Source organism: Pleurodeles waltl, chromosome 4_1, assembly GCF_031143425.1.
Source record: "Pleurodeles waltl isolate 20211129_DDA chromosome 4_1, aPleWal1.hap1.20221129, whole genome shotgun sequence".
NCBI lineage: Eukaryota > Metazoa > Chordata > Amphibia > Caudata > Salamandridae > Pleurodeles > Pleurodeles waltl.
In genome coordinates, this window is record NC_090442.1 from 785,832,826 (window position 1) to 785,850,666 (window position 17,841).

At 47.9% G+C, this 17,841-nt stretch overlaps 1 protein-coding gene across 2 annotated transcripts in view; it reads left to right on the top strand.

Moving 5' to 3' along the window:
- LOC138288176 (zinc finger protein 546-like) overlaps nt 1–17,841 on the top strand; it is a 689,754-nt gene that overhangs the window by 217,243 nt on the left and 454,670 nt on the right. For both annotated transcript variants that reach the window (XM_069229499.1, XM_069229500.1), the window contains exon 14: nt 6,978–7,061. In XM_069229499.1, the coding sequence (XP_069085600.1) occupies nt 6,978–7,061 (84 nt within the window). The remainder of the gene's footprint in view (nt 1–6,977; nt 7,062–17,841) is intronic.

The window sequence follows — 17,841 nt, forward strand, 5'->3', positions numbered from 1 at the left end:
ACCTTCTCAAAGATTTTCTCATAGTCGGCCCGCAGCAGATCTAGTTTTGGTTCGATCAGTGATATCGATCCACGAAGGTCCCGAATGGCTGCCATGATAGATCCCATAGACAGTTCACGCTCTTGTGCCACTTTTTCTTCTGTGGCCCGCTGCCTCCCGGGTGCAGCCATCCTTACTGTGCATCTGTCCAAGCTGTTGACCTGTGCTGGCTTTGGTTTCCTGCCTTTGACCATGGCCCTGCACCACACTTACTGCCTTCTTCTGTCACAAGGCCTCCTGGACCGGGATTCTCCATCTCCTTAACCCCAGTCCTGGCACCTCTCTCCTCAGCGTCCCATGGATACCGATCCCCGCTCCTCAAAGGATACTGTTCGACTGGCCGGGGGGAGGGGGAACCTCTCTTCCCTACCGCCCCCCCCCCCCCCCCAGGCCTCCGGATGCAGGTCCTTGGCCCCCCAGCACCACCAGACAACAATCTGCCCCTGTCAATCCACCACTGTTGGAGGAGGACTTCTGGGGTCCTTTGCCACTGGAAAAGGACTTTGGGGGCCTCAGGACAGATGCACCTTTCCTCCGAACCCTACTGCTCCAAGGGGGCCCTCGCTTCACGGCCCACGCAAGACAGCTCTCCTCCCCCGGCCAAGGTCCCCAAGACGCCCGGCCGACACCAGCACACCCCAGTCCCCACTAGGATCTCGGGTCAGACCGGAACCCAATCTCAGGAGAGTGGGCGGTGAAGACCGCTTCTCCACTCACCTCACTCCCCCTCCGACAGTCAGACCACAGGTCCTCTGCCCGGGCTCGACCTCCCTGTACCGAATCACCTCTTTCTCTGGGTCTCCTCAGCTGCCACCAGTCCAGACCCTACTCCGCGCCGTCCACTCTTCTTGGATCTGCTTTGGGCGCGGGCAAACCTTGTTCCTGCTGCTATTTCTCTCTGCCTTACGCTGCTCTCCAGCTGCCTCACCTCGCTCCGGTCGCCATCTTGTCTGTGGCCCGCAAGAGGGCCGGCTCACCTCTCTCCCGGATTTGCATGTCCCCCGTCTCCACAACCAGTGCTGTAAACATGCCAGGCCGGCCTGGCCCATCTGTGGTTCCTCTGCACGCTATTATTTCAGGATAATTGCGGGATCTAGGGGGATGAGAGCAAGCTGGAATGAAGCTCTCTTAGCCTGCAGGTATCTTCGCAGGCGGCTGACCAAATCTGAAAAATGTGAGCATTGGGAAGGGTGGTGTTCTTGACAGGAATTTTGGTCCTGAGGCCTATGAAAGCCACATGACTGCATGCCAGGTATACCCATTCCTAGTGGGATATAGCAAGGTTGGTGGACCTAAGCTATTAGTCCATTTGAAGGACAACTTTGCTGTGATGGTGAGGGATGATTAAGACGCCTCCAGGCAAATCATCTTGGCAGGCTAGATACTGGGACTCTGTGGCTGTGGCCAAGGGTTCTTCCGTGGTCCTGAGAAGGCACGCATGACTGAGATGTACTGGTTTTACTATAATGTGCAGTCACTGCTCATGGATCGGGCACACCTGTTCTCAGATAAAGCCAAAACAATTGTGAGTTTATGGTAGGGGGAGCTAGCACCCGATCTTTAGAACTAGAGTACCCAGCAAGTGATTACAGATCGTTTCATAGGTTTTAGGAGCTTCTGCAAGTGATTTACTTTGACTGTGCCGGCCCTCATTGACCACCCAGCAGCGAAACCAACTTATGAAGCAGAGGTAAAGGCAGACAGGCCCAGCAGCCTTCCTTCTCCTCCGTGTCCTCCACGTACTACCTGGAAAGCTGCTTTAGCTTCCCTTAAGGCAGCATGTATGGACAGTTGAAGGTAAGGTGTCATCCTTTCTAAAGACCATAACGTCAAACCACTGAGTCCTAAAGGTCATAAAAAGGGGATAGGCCCTTCCCTTCTAACGAGCACTTTCGCAGATTCCTCCCCTTCAGTCCGGGGTCACCTTCGGATCTTGTAGCGGGATGCAGTGGCCCTTTGGCAGAAAAAGCAGTGTGGAGTTTGTCCCCTAGCAGGAAATTGGGCAGGGGTTATTACTCACAATCCCTATTAGAACTGGAACTCAAGCAAGACAGCAATCTTCAACCATTTTTAAACTTCAGGTTCCTAAACGTTTCTTTGCAAAGAAAAGTTCATAATGCTGACCCTGGCTCTGGTTCTTTTGGCACTAGAAGGTGTACCTTGGGTGTTTCCAGTTACCAATACTGCAGTCACACAGAAAGTACCTGTGATTCGTGGTAGGTTTTACCCACTACCATCAGTGATCCTTTCTTTTGGGTTGACATTAGTACCCTGAGTTTTAATGAAGGTGATGTTAGTGGTTGCAGCACTTCTGTGCTTCTTAATTGGTTACAATACACAACACCTCAATGGTCAGCTACTGAAGGCAAACTCGCAGCAGCTGGAGTCTGAACACTTATGGACAATTGCAAGCATCCCTTTTTATTTGACCCAACTTGGTCTTTTGAGTCAACTTGCCCAAGTCGCACATAGAGCCCTCTTGGCACACCCTATTCCAAGGGGCAGAACTGGATACAACATCTTTGAGAGCTTTCTCTCCTCTGCAGAGGATCCGGAACATTTGTGATATGAATTTGATGTTTCAAGGGGGAGCGCTAGTTCTAGTCCTGATGGTTCTTTTCCTGCTAGGTCAGTTGGCTTCCTGTATTCTGCTGGTTACACATGCACAGTGGCATATGAGGGCTCTCCTGTGGTGCCTTTGTCAGCAGTGATTCCAGCATGAGGGAATCTGTCAACCCCATTGAATGTCCCCTGAACACTGCAACAGACTACTAGTGATTGGCATAGGAGAACCTTACAGAAGGGGTAGATATATTTCTGGGTACCTAATTCCCTCCAGCAGCGGACACAGTAGTAACAGACACATCCCCCTTGAAGTGGAAGCCACATGTGGAGATCAGTGGCCTTTGGCCTCCAAAACAACAGATCCTGCATATCAGCCTGCTCGAATTGTGGCCAAAATGCCTGGCCCTGAAGACCTTCCTGCCCAAACTTTGTGGCTGATCTTCCAGATCTTGACTGACAATATGACTGCAAAATGGTTTATCCACTAGCAGGGATAAGTGGCGTCTCACCTTCTTTTCTGGAAAGCTCTGAGACTTTCGGCGTGGGTGCACATGCATGGGATCTGACAGGTTGCCAAGAACCTTGCAAGCCCTGCGAACACCAGAGCCCGAAAGTTTAAGCCGGCATCTTCTAGCAGCCCATGATAGACGCCTTCGCCTGCAGGTGGTCCAAAACTTCTTTGCCCTATAGGGCTTCATCAGATGGACTTCTTTGTCACTTGAGAGAATGCACACTGCTCACAGCTCTATGCCCTCCAGAATCTGTTGCAGCGAGTCTAAAGGGGGGCTTGGGGTAGGACACGTTTTGCTTGAGATGGAGTTTTCCACTTCACTACGTGTTTCCTCACATACCCTTAAATTATCAGCTCTTAAGGGAGCTGTGCTGGGACGTGGTCCCAAGCCATTTTGATTGCTTTGGCCTGCCAAGGAGTGTGTGGTATATACAGACCTCCTGAGGCTCTCCTTGAGTTGGTCGATTCATCTGCCTCTCAAAGTGGACTTCTCTGAGTCGAAGGATGATGTTCTGCACCACAACATCCGGAGTTTTAACCTTAATGCCTCGAGATTGATGAGGGACATTTGAGCTTCTTCCACTTCTGCTGGAGGTGGTTAATGTTATATTGTGAGGTTGTCACCCACTCCACAAAATCTGTCTATTCAGAAAGGTATAATCTCTTTGTAACATGGTATGTGGAGCGACACGAGAACACACTGGGGTGCATCTATCTGATGTTCTGCATGTCGCCCTTTCACTAGCCCAGAAAGGTTGTGCAGTGGGAACTGTTGTTGCTGCCCTTTTGACATTTGTCATGCCGACTAGACTTCCTTTTTCGAGTACCCCATTATTCTCATATTTTTGAAGGGGCTCACATGTATGTTCTCCCTTAAACCTTTTTGTTATACCCCAGTGGGATTTGATTGTTTTCTTGACTTTTCTATGGGGCTCTGTTTGCATCCCTTTATAGTTGTCAGCTATGTTTGTTGACCTTAAAAACTGTTTTTCTTGTGGCCACAACTTTGGTGCAGCGCATCAGCAAGCTGCAAGTGTTGTGTGGATTTGCATCTTTCAGATATTTTTATCAAGACATACTGGTCTGAAGAACTAAAGCAGCTTTTCTTCCTCCAGAGTTTGAGCCTCTTCTATTCTGGACAATCTATTACTCTTTCCAGCTTCTTTCTTCTACTCTCTTCCACCAGAGTGAAAGTTATACATCCGTTACAGTTGTTAGGGTAAGCATGAGAACCAGCTCTTTCGCTATATGGCTGTAGTGACATCATAACTGTGCCACTTTCAGCGCTGAGACTGAGCCATCACCACCTACCAGAAAAGGCGAGCTATGTCAAAAGTATGTGGATCCAGATGGTTGGGAAGGATCTGCAAGTAGAATATCCACCAGGAAGATTATTACAGAAATTAAGTAACTTTTTCAGTGTGAATGTTTCCTGGATCCACATGCTGTGCATTAGTCCATCATCTAGTGGTTGAGTCCAGAATACTTAACTCACTCTGTGATTTCAGACATGCACCCTGGACGGTCGCCATTTTTAGATTCTTTTTTCCATTGGGTCTAGTAACCAAATGACAGTTTGTACTAATGCAAAACCAATTACTGCAGTGTCAAGAACATTCTTAGCTTTTGTTGCAATTCATTAAACTGTTGATTGATTGTTTTAATGCCATTTTGAGAGCCAGTCTGCCAAGCATTCTAGAAAGACTGCTTCACGGGGGTGGATCGAGGTTTTGGGGGACAATGGGAGGCTAGTGAGTATTTTTTCTATGGTGAGACCACAGAGGTCATGTGGAATGATTTCAAGAGAGTACTGGTTTTTGTATTGTTTGTGTAACAAGAGAGATCCAAGTCATTGTTCATTTCCGTTTAGTGTAAATGAGTCATGATGTGGTGTGTTTATATTACATGTACTCTGTTGGTTGCTCTAACAGAAAGAAAATGGAAGCCAGCACATGGTGATGTGAGAATATTAACCACCTTATTGTTTCCTAAAGTCTGAAATTGAAGAATAAAAAGCTTCTGCATACTGGAGCCTTTTTGTTAAAATCCATTGCTGGATTGGGGATAATCTTGGAGTTTTGAGGGTCAGTTTGGTACTTAGTTACAGGTAGTAGAGATAGGTGTAGTCTAGGTTCTGAGGGACTCAGTCAGTTTGTTGAGTGGTTGAGGAATATCTATACTGGTCTGCAGAATAAGTAAAAATATTGTTCCGTTAATTTTGACACTTAAAGAATTTTTCTCTGGGTCACTTTCACAGTGTAGTTTATTAAACAGTACACTCTCTTAAGTTATACTCTCCTTCAGCCAACATTTCTTTCCATCATTCTATTCAGTATATTTTTTACAGTAAACCAAGGTAAAGATACATCTCCCAGTGGTATGTCATCTTTCTTTCTGATATTTCTCTGAATCCCACAACCATACTCTGCATCTTTTCTTGTATGTTGAAAGGCACAGGCCTTTTCATCTGTCACATTAGTCAATATTCTACTTGTATTCGGTCTGTAACAAGTATATAATATACATTGTAACTCTCTTCTGTAATATAGTTTGAACCTTCATAAATTACTTTTCTGCTTAGATTTCTACAGTGCCATCTTCTACACCGTAACACCACCACCCACCCAAACATGTGCCTTCCTCTACACACTTTTCTTTGGATTAAGATTCAGAGTAAAACATAAATGTATGGAAATGAGCTGTAAACCCCCTTGCCTCAACCACCGTATTTCCGGCTGAGGCTTGCCTCACATCGGAAAAATGAGCAGCATTGACAGAGGTGTGCTGCTCTGATGCCTTCACAGCCATTGAAGGGAAGGGTGCATGCAGTAAGTTATTGGGCATTTACATTATTCTTTCCTCCCCAGCCTTTCCCGCTCTCTGCAAACGCCTCTCTCTCCTCTCAGGTGTCAATACCAACCAAAGCCAACAATATGACAGATGACCTTTAAAGACACTGTAGTTCGTCATTATGTATGCAGCAGGCGGGCACATAGTATTTCCGATATAGTCCTAGTTGTACCTCTGGTGGATGAAAACAAAAACTTTGAAAAACATTACAGCATCAGTAGATTGTAATTCAGTCCAAAGAGGGTTTAATTTATGCAATTTTATATGTTCAGCAACAGGATGGATATCTGTTAAGGAACAAGGTAACATACATTTCTTAGGCATTTGTGATATGGTGTGAGTGCCTGGATATGGAGGAGAAAGTAATTGATTGAAGTTTCTGATGACCACTGGATTTAGAGAGTGGTTAACAAGAAGTATAGTATGAAAAAGAATGTTTTAAAATGTTTTCTGAGGTATTGAAAAAAAGATAAAAGGAGTGATGGTAGGGCTTTCCAGATGAAGATGTGTCACTTTTCAATTGTGGGACCTTCTCTTTGACAACTCCATGACCTTATGGTGCTGGTTCACTCTAAACCTTTTCACATTGTGACTGCTGTTGATCTGGTTGGGTGCAGTAGCCGCATCTGTAAGTGTGCGACAGTGGCATGGTGTGTTTGCAAACTTTGTTATGTAATGCTTTGATATTTTTTTTTTAATTCTCCATACTGAGTAAGGGTAAAAAAAGGCAACTTGCAATTTGCAATCACTGTATTCTGACAGTGTGAGAAAATTGGTTTAACATTTCATCATTTTAATTGTTTACTGTACCAATATGGTGTCCTACAACAACATTATTGAAAAGGAGAATGGAAGATAGAAATCTTTCATGAGCTTGCTAATATTATGCTTTTTGTAATTGGACATTAAGCATAGCGCTAGCTTCAGAGTCAGTGTGCAACAGTATGTGTTCATAATATGCAGTGTCATTAAGAGTTTTTAAAAGCACAGAGTTATTGTTGTTTTGTTCCAGGAGCCAGTTGGACTTGATGAACCATCAGTCTGTCCTCCTGAAGCACAGATGGAATATCTAGAAGAATCGCACAAGGACCTTGAGGTGAGTGAAAGAACATTCCACACACAATATGGGCCTCTTATCAGTACGAGACAACTGAGCGTAAAGGTTGCCAAACGTGCGAGAGACTAGGTTCATCATTGTTTAGTGGCCAATTACTCGCATGGTGTATTTCAGACTTTTTTTTCAGTTTAAATATAGCGCAAACCGACCAAAAGTATTGGAGCACCAATTATATTGCACAAAGTCACATTATTTTTTTCTTTTTTGGGGGGACCCGGGTAGATTCAGTGATTTGCTCAGAATTACAGAATGTTGAGCCTATGCTGAGACTCAAACCTGGTTCCTCAATTCCAAAGTCGGCAGATCTGGTCGTAACACCGCATCCTCTCCCCAAAACATTGTACAGGAGTATCTGAGGAAGGAAAAAAATGTTGATCACCTAAGCAAAAAGGTGTTACTGGCTGGCTGGACAAGGGGATGTGGGCAGGCTTGTTGGACAATGGGGCTGCCAGCGGGCTGGTTGGGCAGATGAGCTGCCAGCAGACCTTTTGGGCAGTGGGGTTGACGGAAGGCTGGTTAGGCAATAGGGCCGCTGGCTGGTTGGTAAGGGAGTTGCTGAACTGGCTGGTTGAACAGTGGCTATGCTTACCATTTTGGACAGGAAATAGGTTGCTGAATGGTCAGAGGGTGTTTGCTTACAAAGTGGCACTGGCTGTCTAGCCATCCAGCTGTGCAGACTACAGTTCTGATTGAGCTAAGTGCATTTTCTGGCTGGTCAGAGGCTGGAGGGTTGAGGCATGGTGGGTGATGGCTGGTCTGTAGGTACATTTTGATCAGTAGGCAGGCCAGCAAACCAAGATACTTGGTTGACTGGCCTAGGGCAGCTGGCTTTCTGAATTTTCCAGCACTGGATCTTTTCATATATGCACATGCTTGAATCATTCACGGTAGTCAGGCTGGGAATCCCTGGTAATCTTAAATAGCAGTAAACAGTGTTAAAATGGCCACATATTTCAACAACAGTGTTTGTTCAGCACCAAATTCACTTCAGTTGAAGCAACCTAAACTTCAGCCAATGAGAAATCAAGAGTTCTAGTCCCCCTAGACCCCATAGAGACTACCAAAGTTCAGATTTCTACCACACGTAGTGTGTGAGATAGTCCCAAAGGGGATCTCTGGTCTCTCTGACCTCTTAGTAAATTTATCCTGATTCTTTTCCGGTCTGTCTTGGGACTGAACCAGCCCACCTATCAGCTTTCAGACTACTGTAGGTTGTTTGTATGGAAAATATCTCTTTCTGGGCTAAGGAGCCCTTTCATCTATTACCAACTTTCACCATAGCTGGCAGAGAAAAAACAAACTATTTTCAAATCCTGTTCTACCTGTGGATAAAAAACAATTGATACTCATTGTAGGAAAGCGTATTATTATGTGGTGTGGTTGTGAGACATCAGCATGGTATAATGTCACAATCTCTATCAGGTCCAGCTGGTTTTTAAACAAAACCCTTAGCTCACTGCTGGGTAACTGTGGCACATCGCGGTCAGGCTTAGCCAAAGGAACACGTGTAAAGCATTTAAAAGTACCAAAACAGTTAATAGGTAAGAGGCACTACACAATAAAAATCTGACACCATTTTATAAACATAGTATATTTTTATCTTAAATTAGGCACCAAAAACAACAACAAATTGAGGGGAACCACAGATATGAGTGTTTTAAAAGTAATTAAAATACTTTAACTGTAACCTTTTGGGTGTAATAAATTGTTGTAAGCGGTTTGTAGCCAGAAGGTTAAAATGCCAGTTAGTGTCTTCTTGGACTAGCCACAGCAGGCTAGGGTCAGCTGTTGGGACCAGTCAGATCCAGGTCCAGTTTACCTGTCGTAGTCGGCAGTCTCTGTGTTTTGTTTCCCCTCCTTAAAGCAGTCCAGTCCGAAGTGGTCCTAATGCTGTGATGGATACTGAAGATAGTATGAGGATGCTGATAAGATGTGGTGTATTTTCCTGGGGCCACCCCGGGGTACATGAACTTCAGGGGTCATCTCCAACCACAGGACTTGATGCCCTTGTTGCAGCAGGGGAGTCCAGTGTGGGTCCAGTTGCCACTGCTCTCCTGTTTACAATAGGATCAGCAGTTTCTTAATGCTAAGCAGTTCCTTTTTTGGGGGGGACCCGAGTCCACTTCACCCTCTGCTATTGGTCCCGCAGGCTTGGGGACACCATGAGAAGGTCTGGACTCACCCAGCAGGCACATCGTAGTCCAGGGGCAGGTAAGTGTTCCCGGTATCTGGGCTTCCTACGGGTGCGTATTCCTTTAACTTTTGATGGCCATGAAGCTGAACAGCAAGCTAGCCACGTTATCCCTTCGTCACTTCTTCTGTCCTGGCAATAGTGGAGCTTGCTTCCACTAGTGGGCTAAACGGTCACAGTCATAGATCAGCACCAAACACACACCCTCAGCGGCCAGGTGCAGGGTGCAAACACAGTGTCGAGCTCCCAATGCTTTTCAATAGTGGGACCCTGGGAGTCGCAAAGATGCTGGAGGCTAGGTCCAGGAGGTCGGCTCCAGTAAACCACAGGCAGGACAAGGAGGAGGGCCATCTGCTGAACGTTGCTGGACCCGTGGTTGGATTCCCCAAGGCCAGGGGGCTGCGGGTGCAGGGGTACCTTTATGTGTCAGGAAACTTTGTCCAGTTCTCTTGCGGTCAGGGGCATCCTCCGGATTTAGGCTGCTGGTGGCATTGTGTTGGCCAGGAGGGGTCAACCTACAGTGGACACTAGGTCGGAATCACCTGAGGAGCTGCTCTGGACTGGTGGGCCAACTGGACACGGGCCTTGGGTGTCAGGTGCAGAGTGGGCAGGACTCACAGATCTGGGGCAGTTCTGGAGTCCTTTGCTGGAGTTTCTTTCTGGACAGGGCCACTGTCCATAGTAGATCATGGTCCTCTGGTGTACAGACAGACCTCTAGGGGCTTTTAAGAGGTTGCTGGTCCTGCAGGATGCGTCGCCTTCTTGTAGCAGGGGCTTCAGAAGCTAGAGACAGGCCGGTAGGGCTGGGGCCAAATGAGTTGGTGTCTTCAGTCTTCTCTGCTGTGGGTCAGCTTAGCAGACCTTATTTCTGCTTGTCGTCTTCTTGAGGTCACCAGGAATCTGACTAGCTAGGTTTAGGGGAGCCCTTAAATGCTAGATTTAGGGGTGTTACAGGAGTCAGAGGGCAGTAGCCAATGGCTACTGCGTCTTAGGGTGGCTACACCCTTCCAGTGTCCACTCCCTTTGGGGAGGGGGACACAAACCTAACTCTTTTGGTCCCTGTCCTCCAAACCAAGATGGAGGATTCTGCAAGGAGGGGGGTCACTTCAGCTCTGGACACCTTAAGGGTGGTCCCAGCTGAAGTGGCAACTCCTCCTTTTTTCCCCCCCCTGATTTTCCCACTGGACTGGCCACCATAAGTGGGGCTTTATCTGGGGTGCGGGCATCTCTGCTAGCTGGAGTGCCCTGGGGCACTGAAACAAGAGGCCAGAGCCTCTGAGGCTCACTGCCAGGTGTTTCAGTTCCTGCAGTGGAGAGGTAGGAAGCACCTCCACCCAGTGCAGGCTTTGTTTCTGGCCACAGAGAGCACAAAGGCTCTCCCCCCATGTGGCCAGAAACGTGTCTGGAAGTGGCAGGCAGGCACAGACTGGTCAGTCCTGCACTAGAAGTTTGGCTAAATTAAAGGGACCATCTCTAAGATGCCCTCTGGGTGCATTACTCAAAAGAATCCAACACTGACATCAGTGTGGGCTTACTGTGCTGAGAAGTTTGATATAAAACTTCTCAGACTTCAGTGAGGCCATCCTGGAGCTGTGGAGTTTGTAATGACAGACTCCCAGCCCATGTACTCAGTACGGCTACACATGTCTAAGAATAGACTTAGATACTGTAGGAGCATATTGCTCATGCTGCTATGCCCTCACCAGTGGTATAGTGCATCCTGTCATTGGGGCTGTAAGGCCTGCTAGAGGGGTGACTTATCTATGCCATAGACAGTGGTTGGTGGACATGGCATCCTGAGAGGAGTGCTATCTCGACTTGGTCTTTTTCTCCCCACCAACACACACAAACTGCAATGGCAGTGTGCATGAGCTTGGTGAGGGGTCCTCCAGGGTGGCATAATACATGCTGCAGCCCTTGAGGACTTTCCCAGGCCACAGGGCCCTTGGTACCATGGGTACCTCTTACAAGAGACTTAACTGCGTGCCAGGGGTGTGCTAATTGTGGGGACAATGGTACAGTTTTTGTGAAAGAGCACTGTTGCTGGGGCCTAGTTAACAGGATCCCAGCACACTCCGTCATGTCAGCATCAATATCAGGCAAAACATTGGGGGTAATCATACCAAAAAGGGGCAATTTGCTACACGTCCCCCTCCCAAATGAAAGAGGATGAGACTTACCTTTCCCATAAGAGTCTTCATTGTCTAAGTAGAAGAACCTCGAAAGGCTATTTGCATTGGCATGGGCATTCCCAGGTCTGTGCTCCACTGAAAAGTCAATTTTCGGTAAGGACCTCCTCAAAGGTTTAGGGTTCTCACCTTTCATTTGCACCAGCCATCTGAGAGGTCTGTGGTCAGCTTGAACAATAAAGTGAGTACCAAACAAGTATGGTCTAAGCTTTTTCAGTGACCAAACCACAGCAAAGGCCTCCCTCTCAATGGCACTCCAATGCTGATCCTTGGGGAGTGGCCTCTTGCTAATGAAAGTTACGGGCTGGTCCTGACCATCATCATTGGTTTGGGATGGAACTACTCCTATCCCATGTACAGAAGGCATCTGTCTGCACAATAAACTGCTTACAGTAATCTGGAGCTTTGAGAACTGGTGCTGAGCACATTGCCTCCTTCATGGTGTCAAAGGCCTTTTGACAGTCAGGAGTCCAGTTTACCTTTTTAGTCATTTTCTTTGAGGTCAGTTCTGTGAGGGGGGTCACAATGGATCCATACCCCTTCAGAAACCTCGTATAGTAACCATTCAAGCCAAGGAGTGCCCTGATTTGAGTCTGGGTATTTGAAGCTTCCCAGTCCAGAATGGTCTGGATCATGGGCTGTAAAGGTTGCACTTGGCCTCCACCTACACAATGGCCCAAGTATACAACAGTGCCCTGCCCTATCTGGCAATTTAATGCCCTAATAGTGAGGCCAGCTGATTGCAGGGCCTGCAAAACCTTCCCCAGGTAGATCAGGTATTCCTGCTAGGAGGAGCTGAAGACAGCAATATCATCTAGATATGCTGCACTAAGGGACTCCTAGCCAGCAACTGATTCACCCACCTTTGGAAGGTGGCAAAAACATTCTTTAAACCAAAGGACATAACAGTAAACTGATAGTGTCCATCAGGTGTAGAGAATGCTGTCTTTTCGTTTTCTTCTGGTGCCATCCTAATTCGCCAGTACCCTGCAATCTGATAGAGAATTTAGGTTGCAGATTCCTTACCGTAGAATTTTCCCCCAGGTGTCAGACTGGATCTATAGATTTTTTCTTTGAGCAATACCTTTGCGCGTCTTTCGACTTTGCGGGCATCATTGGCATCGTGGTCGCTGTGATGACGTCGGGAGTAGTATATAGATGCTGCCTATGCACAGTGACGTCAGTTCTTTTCATTCCGCGATACGTGCTGATCCAGAGAGAGCTAGCCTAGGTCAATTTTTGACCGACTTGGACTCTTTTGTTGAATTTATGTGAGGTTTTTGGTTTGTTGAGGGATGTCCCCTATTCATCCCAGGTTGGATTCTGACCCTTATTCTTGTGGGTTTTAATTCGGGGAATGATTGAAGGGGTCCCTGGACCCTTATGGATACTGGGATGACCCTAAGTTGGACTGGCCACAGGAGCTGGGCGAGGCCAGTGGTCTGGATACCTCTCCAGACGCTAGCATGCTGTCTCCTCCTACCATGGCTACGGCGGAGGGAGCAACTTATTCCATGGTGGTCAGTAGGGTGGCTGAGGTCTTCAGCCTTGAGCTGCCTACTGTTCAGGTCACGTCTAATCTCCTGATAGAGGTGCTTCAACCAGGGGCTTCCACATCTGAGCCTCTTCATCCATTCAGTGAAGCTCTCACCGATGTCCTTTTGGGTACTCAGTCCAGACCCAACACAGGGGCTCCTGTGAACAGGACAATTGCACGCCGCCATCGGCCCGCCCAAAATGACCCTAAATTCCTGTCCCAACACCCTACTCCTGAGAGCCTTGTCATCCAGGCATCCTCACTTCCGGGTGCATTCCCTTTCCCACCTCCGGAATCAAAAAAGCTGGAACAATCTGGGAATAAGATGTTTTCATCCTCCAGTCTTGCGCAGCGGTCAGTGAACACTGCATGCCTTTTGGGCCGTTATACTCATTCTCTGTGGCATACGGTCGCTCAAGTTCTGCCGCAGATACCAGAAGAGGCCTGTGCTATCGTCTCCCAAGCTGTCACTGATGGGAGAGACGCAGCAAAGTTCACTATCTGATGTGGGCTGGACACGACCGTCTCTCTGGGCAGATCGGTTGGGACAACGGCACCTGGTTACGTACATCTGGTTTCTCAGGGAATGTCCAACAGACTCTTGTCGACATGCTCTTTGATGGCTCCTGTCTCTTTGGAGACAAGGCGGACTCGCCGCTGGAGAGGTTCAAGGACTCCCGGGCTACCCCACTGTCCCTCGGCTTTTCCATTGCCCCTTGTCCCCAACAGTCCACCTTTCGCTCCTTTTGGGCTCCCTGTTGTGTCTCTTTCCCAGCCACCATGCCACCAATGCTGTTCAGCCGCTGCCTGGCTGGGGATGCGGAATCCCACATGGTCCTGGGACAGGGAACCAGAGGTCTGCCCAGTCCACCCCTACCCCTGCTGCAGCCTCCAAACCCTCCTAGTCCGTCCCCTCACTCTGGTCCAGTTGGCGGCAGGATTTGCCATCACCTGCCCCACTGGGAACCCATCACTACAGACAGGTGGGTTTTGCAGATCGTTCGAAGGGGCTACTCCCTCCCCTTCCAATCTGCCCCACCAGCCAAGCCTCCATCATTCAGCCATATACCGGAGGATCATTTGGCACTTCTCCGCCAGGAAGTCGTGGCTCTCTTGGCCAAGGGAGCCATAGAGAGGATTCCTGTGCCAGAAGTTGGTTGTGGTTGTTATTCACGCTACTTTCTTGTGCCCAAAAAAGCCAAGGGCTTACGTCCTATCCTAGACCTTCGGGTCCTCAGTCAATTCCTCAAAAAGAAGAAATTCATAATAAGAAGACTGGATGGTAGCGTTGGACTTGCTTGACGCCTAGTCCCATATTCCAATCCTGCCTGCCCACAGACGTTACCTGCGATTCGTGGTAGGTCACTATGCTCCCCATCGGCCTTACCAGTGCCCCTCGGGTGTTCACAAAAGATGGCGGTGGTTGCAACTCATCTGCGCAGGTTGGGGGTTTCAGTCTTCCCCCTACCTCGACGACTGGCTGTTGAAGGTGGACTCGCCCCAGAAAGATGTCTCCCACCTTCAGACTACAGCGAACCTCCTGCACATGCTGGGGTTCACTATAAACATGCCAAAGTCCCACCTGACTCCCTCTTAGACGCTCCCTTTCATCAAAGCTGTTCTGGACCCAGTGCATTTTCGGGCATATCCTCCCGAAAAGTGATTTCAGGATATTCAGGCTATGAATCCGATCTTTCACCCTCTATCCTGGGTTTCGGTGAGACCGACTCTGAGGCTGCTGGTCCTCATGGCCTGCATCCTGCTAGTGACACATGCCAGACGGCATATGCGGGCTCTGCAGTGAGACTTGAAGTTCCAGTGGGCGCAGCATCAGGGCAATCTCTCCGACATGGTTCATATCTCTGAAGGGACTGTGAAAGACCTGCAGTGGTGGCTTTCGAATCGATGATGAGTCAACAGCAGATCCCTTCCCCAATCAGATCTATCCAAAATGACGGACGTGTCACTTTTGGGATGGGGTGGCCACATGAGAGTGGCAGAGATCAGAGGTCTCTGGTCTCTGGTGAGTCTGTGCTCCTCATCAGTCTTCTGGAGCTCTGGGTGATCAGGCTTGCTTTGAAAGCATTTTTTCCCTCTGTCAAAAGGAAAGTAGTGCAAGTGTTCACGGACAACAGTACTGCCATGTGGTTCTGCAACAAATAGGGCGGAGTAGAGTCCTGGGCCCTTTATCAGGAGGTGCTATGCCTCTGGACAAGGTTGGAACATCAGGACATTACGTTGGTGGTTCAACATCTGGCGAGCTCTTTAAACGCCAGAGCAGACAAACTCAGCCATTGATGCATAGCCTATCACAAATGCCGTCTCCATCAGGAGGTGGCACAAGGTCTCTTTCAGCAGTGTGGCGAGCCTTGGTTAGATCTGTTTGCCTCCGCAGAATGTACAATGTCAGCTGTTTTGCACGTTGGAATTTCCAAAGCGGCACTCGCTCTGAGACTCTTTTCGTCTCAAGTGCAACTCCGGCCTCCTTTCCGCCTATACCACTTCTGTCCAGAGTTCACAAGAAGATCAAGAACTGGGCCCAAGTAATCTTGGTGGCTCCGGACTGGGCATGGAGAGTATGATACCCAGAGCTGTTGAGCATGGCCACCGATCCTCCACTCAGAATGCCCCTTCGGAAGGATCTTCTGTTGCAGCAGCAGGGGACGGTTCTCCACCCGAACCTGTCCAATCTCTGCCTTCATGCATGGAGATTGAGCGGCAGCAGTTTACGGCTTTTGACCTTTCACCTGAAGTCTGTGATGTAATCTTGGCAGCCAGACGTCCCTCGACCAAAACAATATATGCCTGTCATTGGCATACATTTGTGGCATGGTGTACAGACAAATCTGTTGATCCCCTCTCTGCACCTCTTTCTGAGGTTCTTTTGTTCATTCTTTCTATGGCCCAGCAGGGGATATATATTGGCTATATCAGCCTTTCTTAGGTTGCCTGATCAGCTTTCACTCTTTAAGTCTCCTATTGTTAGTAGATTTCTTAAGGGCCTCACCCATTTGTTTCCTCCCACTCCGTTTGTCATGCTCCAGTGGGACCTCAATCTTGTCCTTACTTTCTTAATGTGTACTCCCTTTGAGGTGATGCACAATTGTCCCTTACAGCTCCTTAATTTCAAAACTGATTTTCTTGTTGTCACCACTTCTGCTCGCAGAGTGAGTGAGCTTCAGGCTGTATCTTCTAAGCCCCCATTTTTGTCTCTCTGACAAAGTGGTGTTACGCACCAAGGCTTCCTTCCTTCCAAAAGTTGTTACACCTTTTCATGTAGGCAAGTCCATCACTTTGCCTACTTCTTATGCACCTCCACATCCTTCTCATGAGGAGGAGACTCCACTGCTGGATCCAAAAAGAGCATTGCTGTTCTATCTCAATCGTACTAAAGATTTCCGGGTGGACGATCAACTCTTTGGATATGTAGGTGTGAAGAAAGGGAAGGTGGTGCAGAAACGTACCATCTCATGATTGGTACTTCTTTGCATCAAGATGTCCTACACTTCTGCAAAAAAGCAACCCCCTGAAGGATTGCGCTCAGGTTCAACTAGAGCAACTGCTGCTTCCACAGCCTTAGCACATGGAGTTCCTGTCCTGGATGTCTCCCAGGCAGCCACGTGGGCATCCCTGCAGACGTTTACGAACATTACTGCCTGGACCGCCAGGCACGTTCTGGACGGACGGCTACTTTGGTCGGTCGGTCCTGCAGGACTTTCTAGTATGATCTTGGTTTACAGCCCACCTCCGAGGATGTCATTGCTTGGGTATATATTCTAAGGTAAGGAATGTGCAACTAGAAGTCTCTATCAGATGTACAAGTTACTTACCTTCGCTAACGATGTATCTGGTAGAGACATCTTCTAGTTGCAGATTCCTTAACGACCCACCCATCCTCCCCACTTGTGAACTGATTTCTAGGGACAGTGCTTCCCCATTCAGAGCCTTAGCTCTGGCGCATCAGTTTCAGTGTTCTTCGTGGCTCTGTGCTTTGGCGTGAAAAGAAACTGGCGTCACTGTGCAGAGGTGGCGTCTATGTACTACTCCTGACGTCATCACGGCGACCATGATGCCAACGATGCCCGCGCAGTCGACCGACGTGCAAAGGTATTGCTCGAAGAAAAAAATCTCTAGATCCAGTCTGACGCCTGGGGAAAATTCTAAGGTAAGGAATCTGCAACTAGAATATGTGTAGCAAGTTAGCTCTGTATATACTATCTCAAAGTAAGAGATAGTGTGCACAGAGTCCAAGGGTTCCCCTTAGAGGTAAGATAGTGGCAAAATTAGATTATTCCAATGCTCTATTTTGTGGTAGTGTGGTCGAGCAGTAGGCTTATCAGACGGTGGTGTTAAGCATTTGTTGTACACACACACAGGCAATAAATGAGGAACACACACTCAAAGACTTAACTCCAGGCCAATATTTTTTATATAGAAAAACATATGTTCTTAATTTATTTTTAGAACCACGAGTTCAAGATTTGAAGTAAATACATAAGATGTATGGTACTCCACATAGGTAAGTTAAGAACTTTGAATTAGAGCAATAACATACAGTTTTTGGTAAAATGGCAATAAGCTATTTTAAAAGTGGAGGTAAGTAATGGTTAGTTTGTCAGGTAAGTAAAGCACTTACAAGTCTCATTTCCTGGGCATGGGCAGCCCACTGTTGGGGGTTCAAGACAACACCAAAGTTACCACACCAGCTGCTCAGGGCCGGTCCAATGCAGAGGTCAAAGAGGTGCACAAAACACATAGGCACCTATGGAGAACAGGGGTGCTCCTGTTCCAGTCTGCCAGCAGGTAAGTACCTGCGTCCTCGGAGGGCCGACCAGGGGGGTT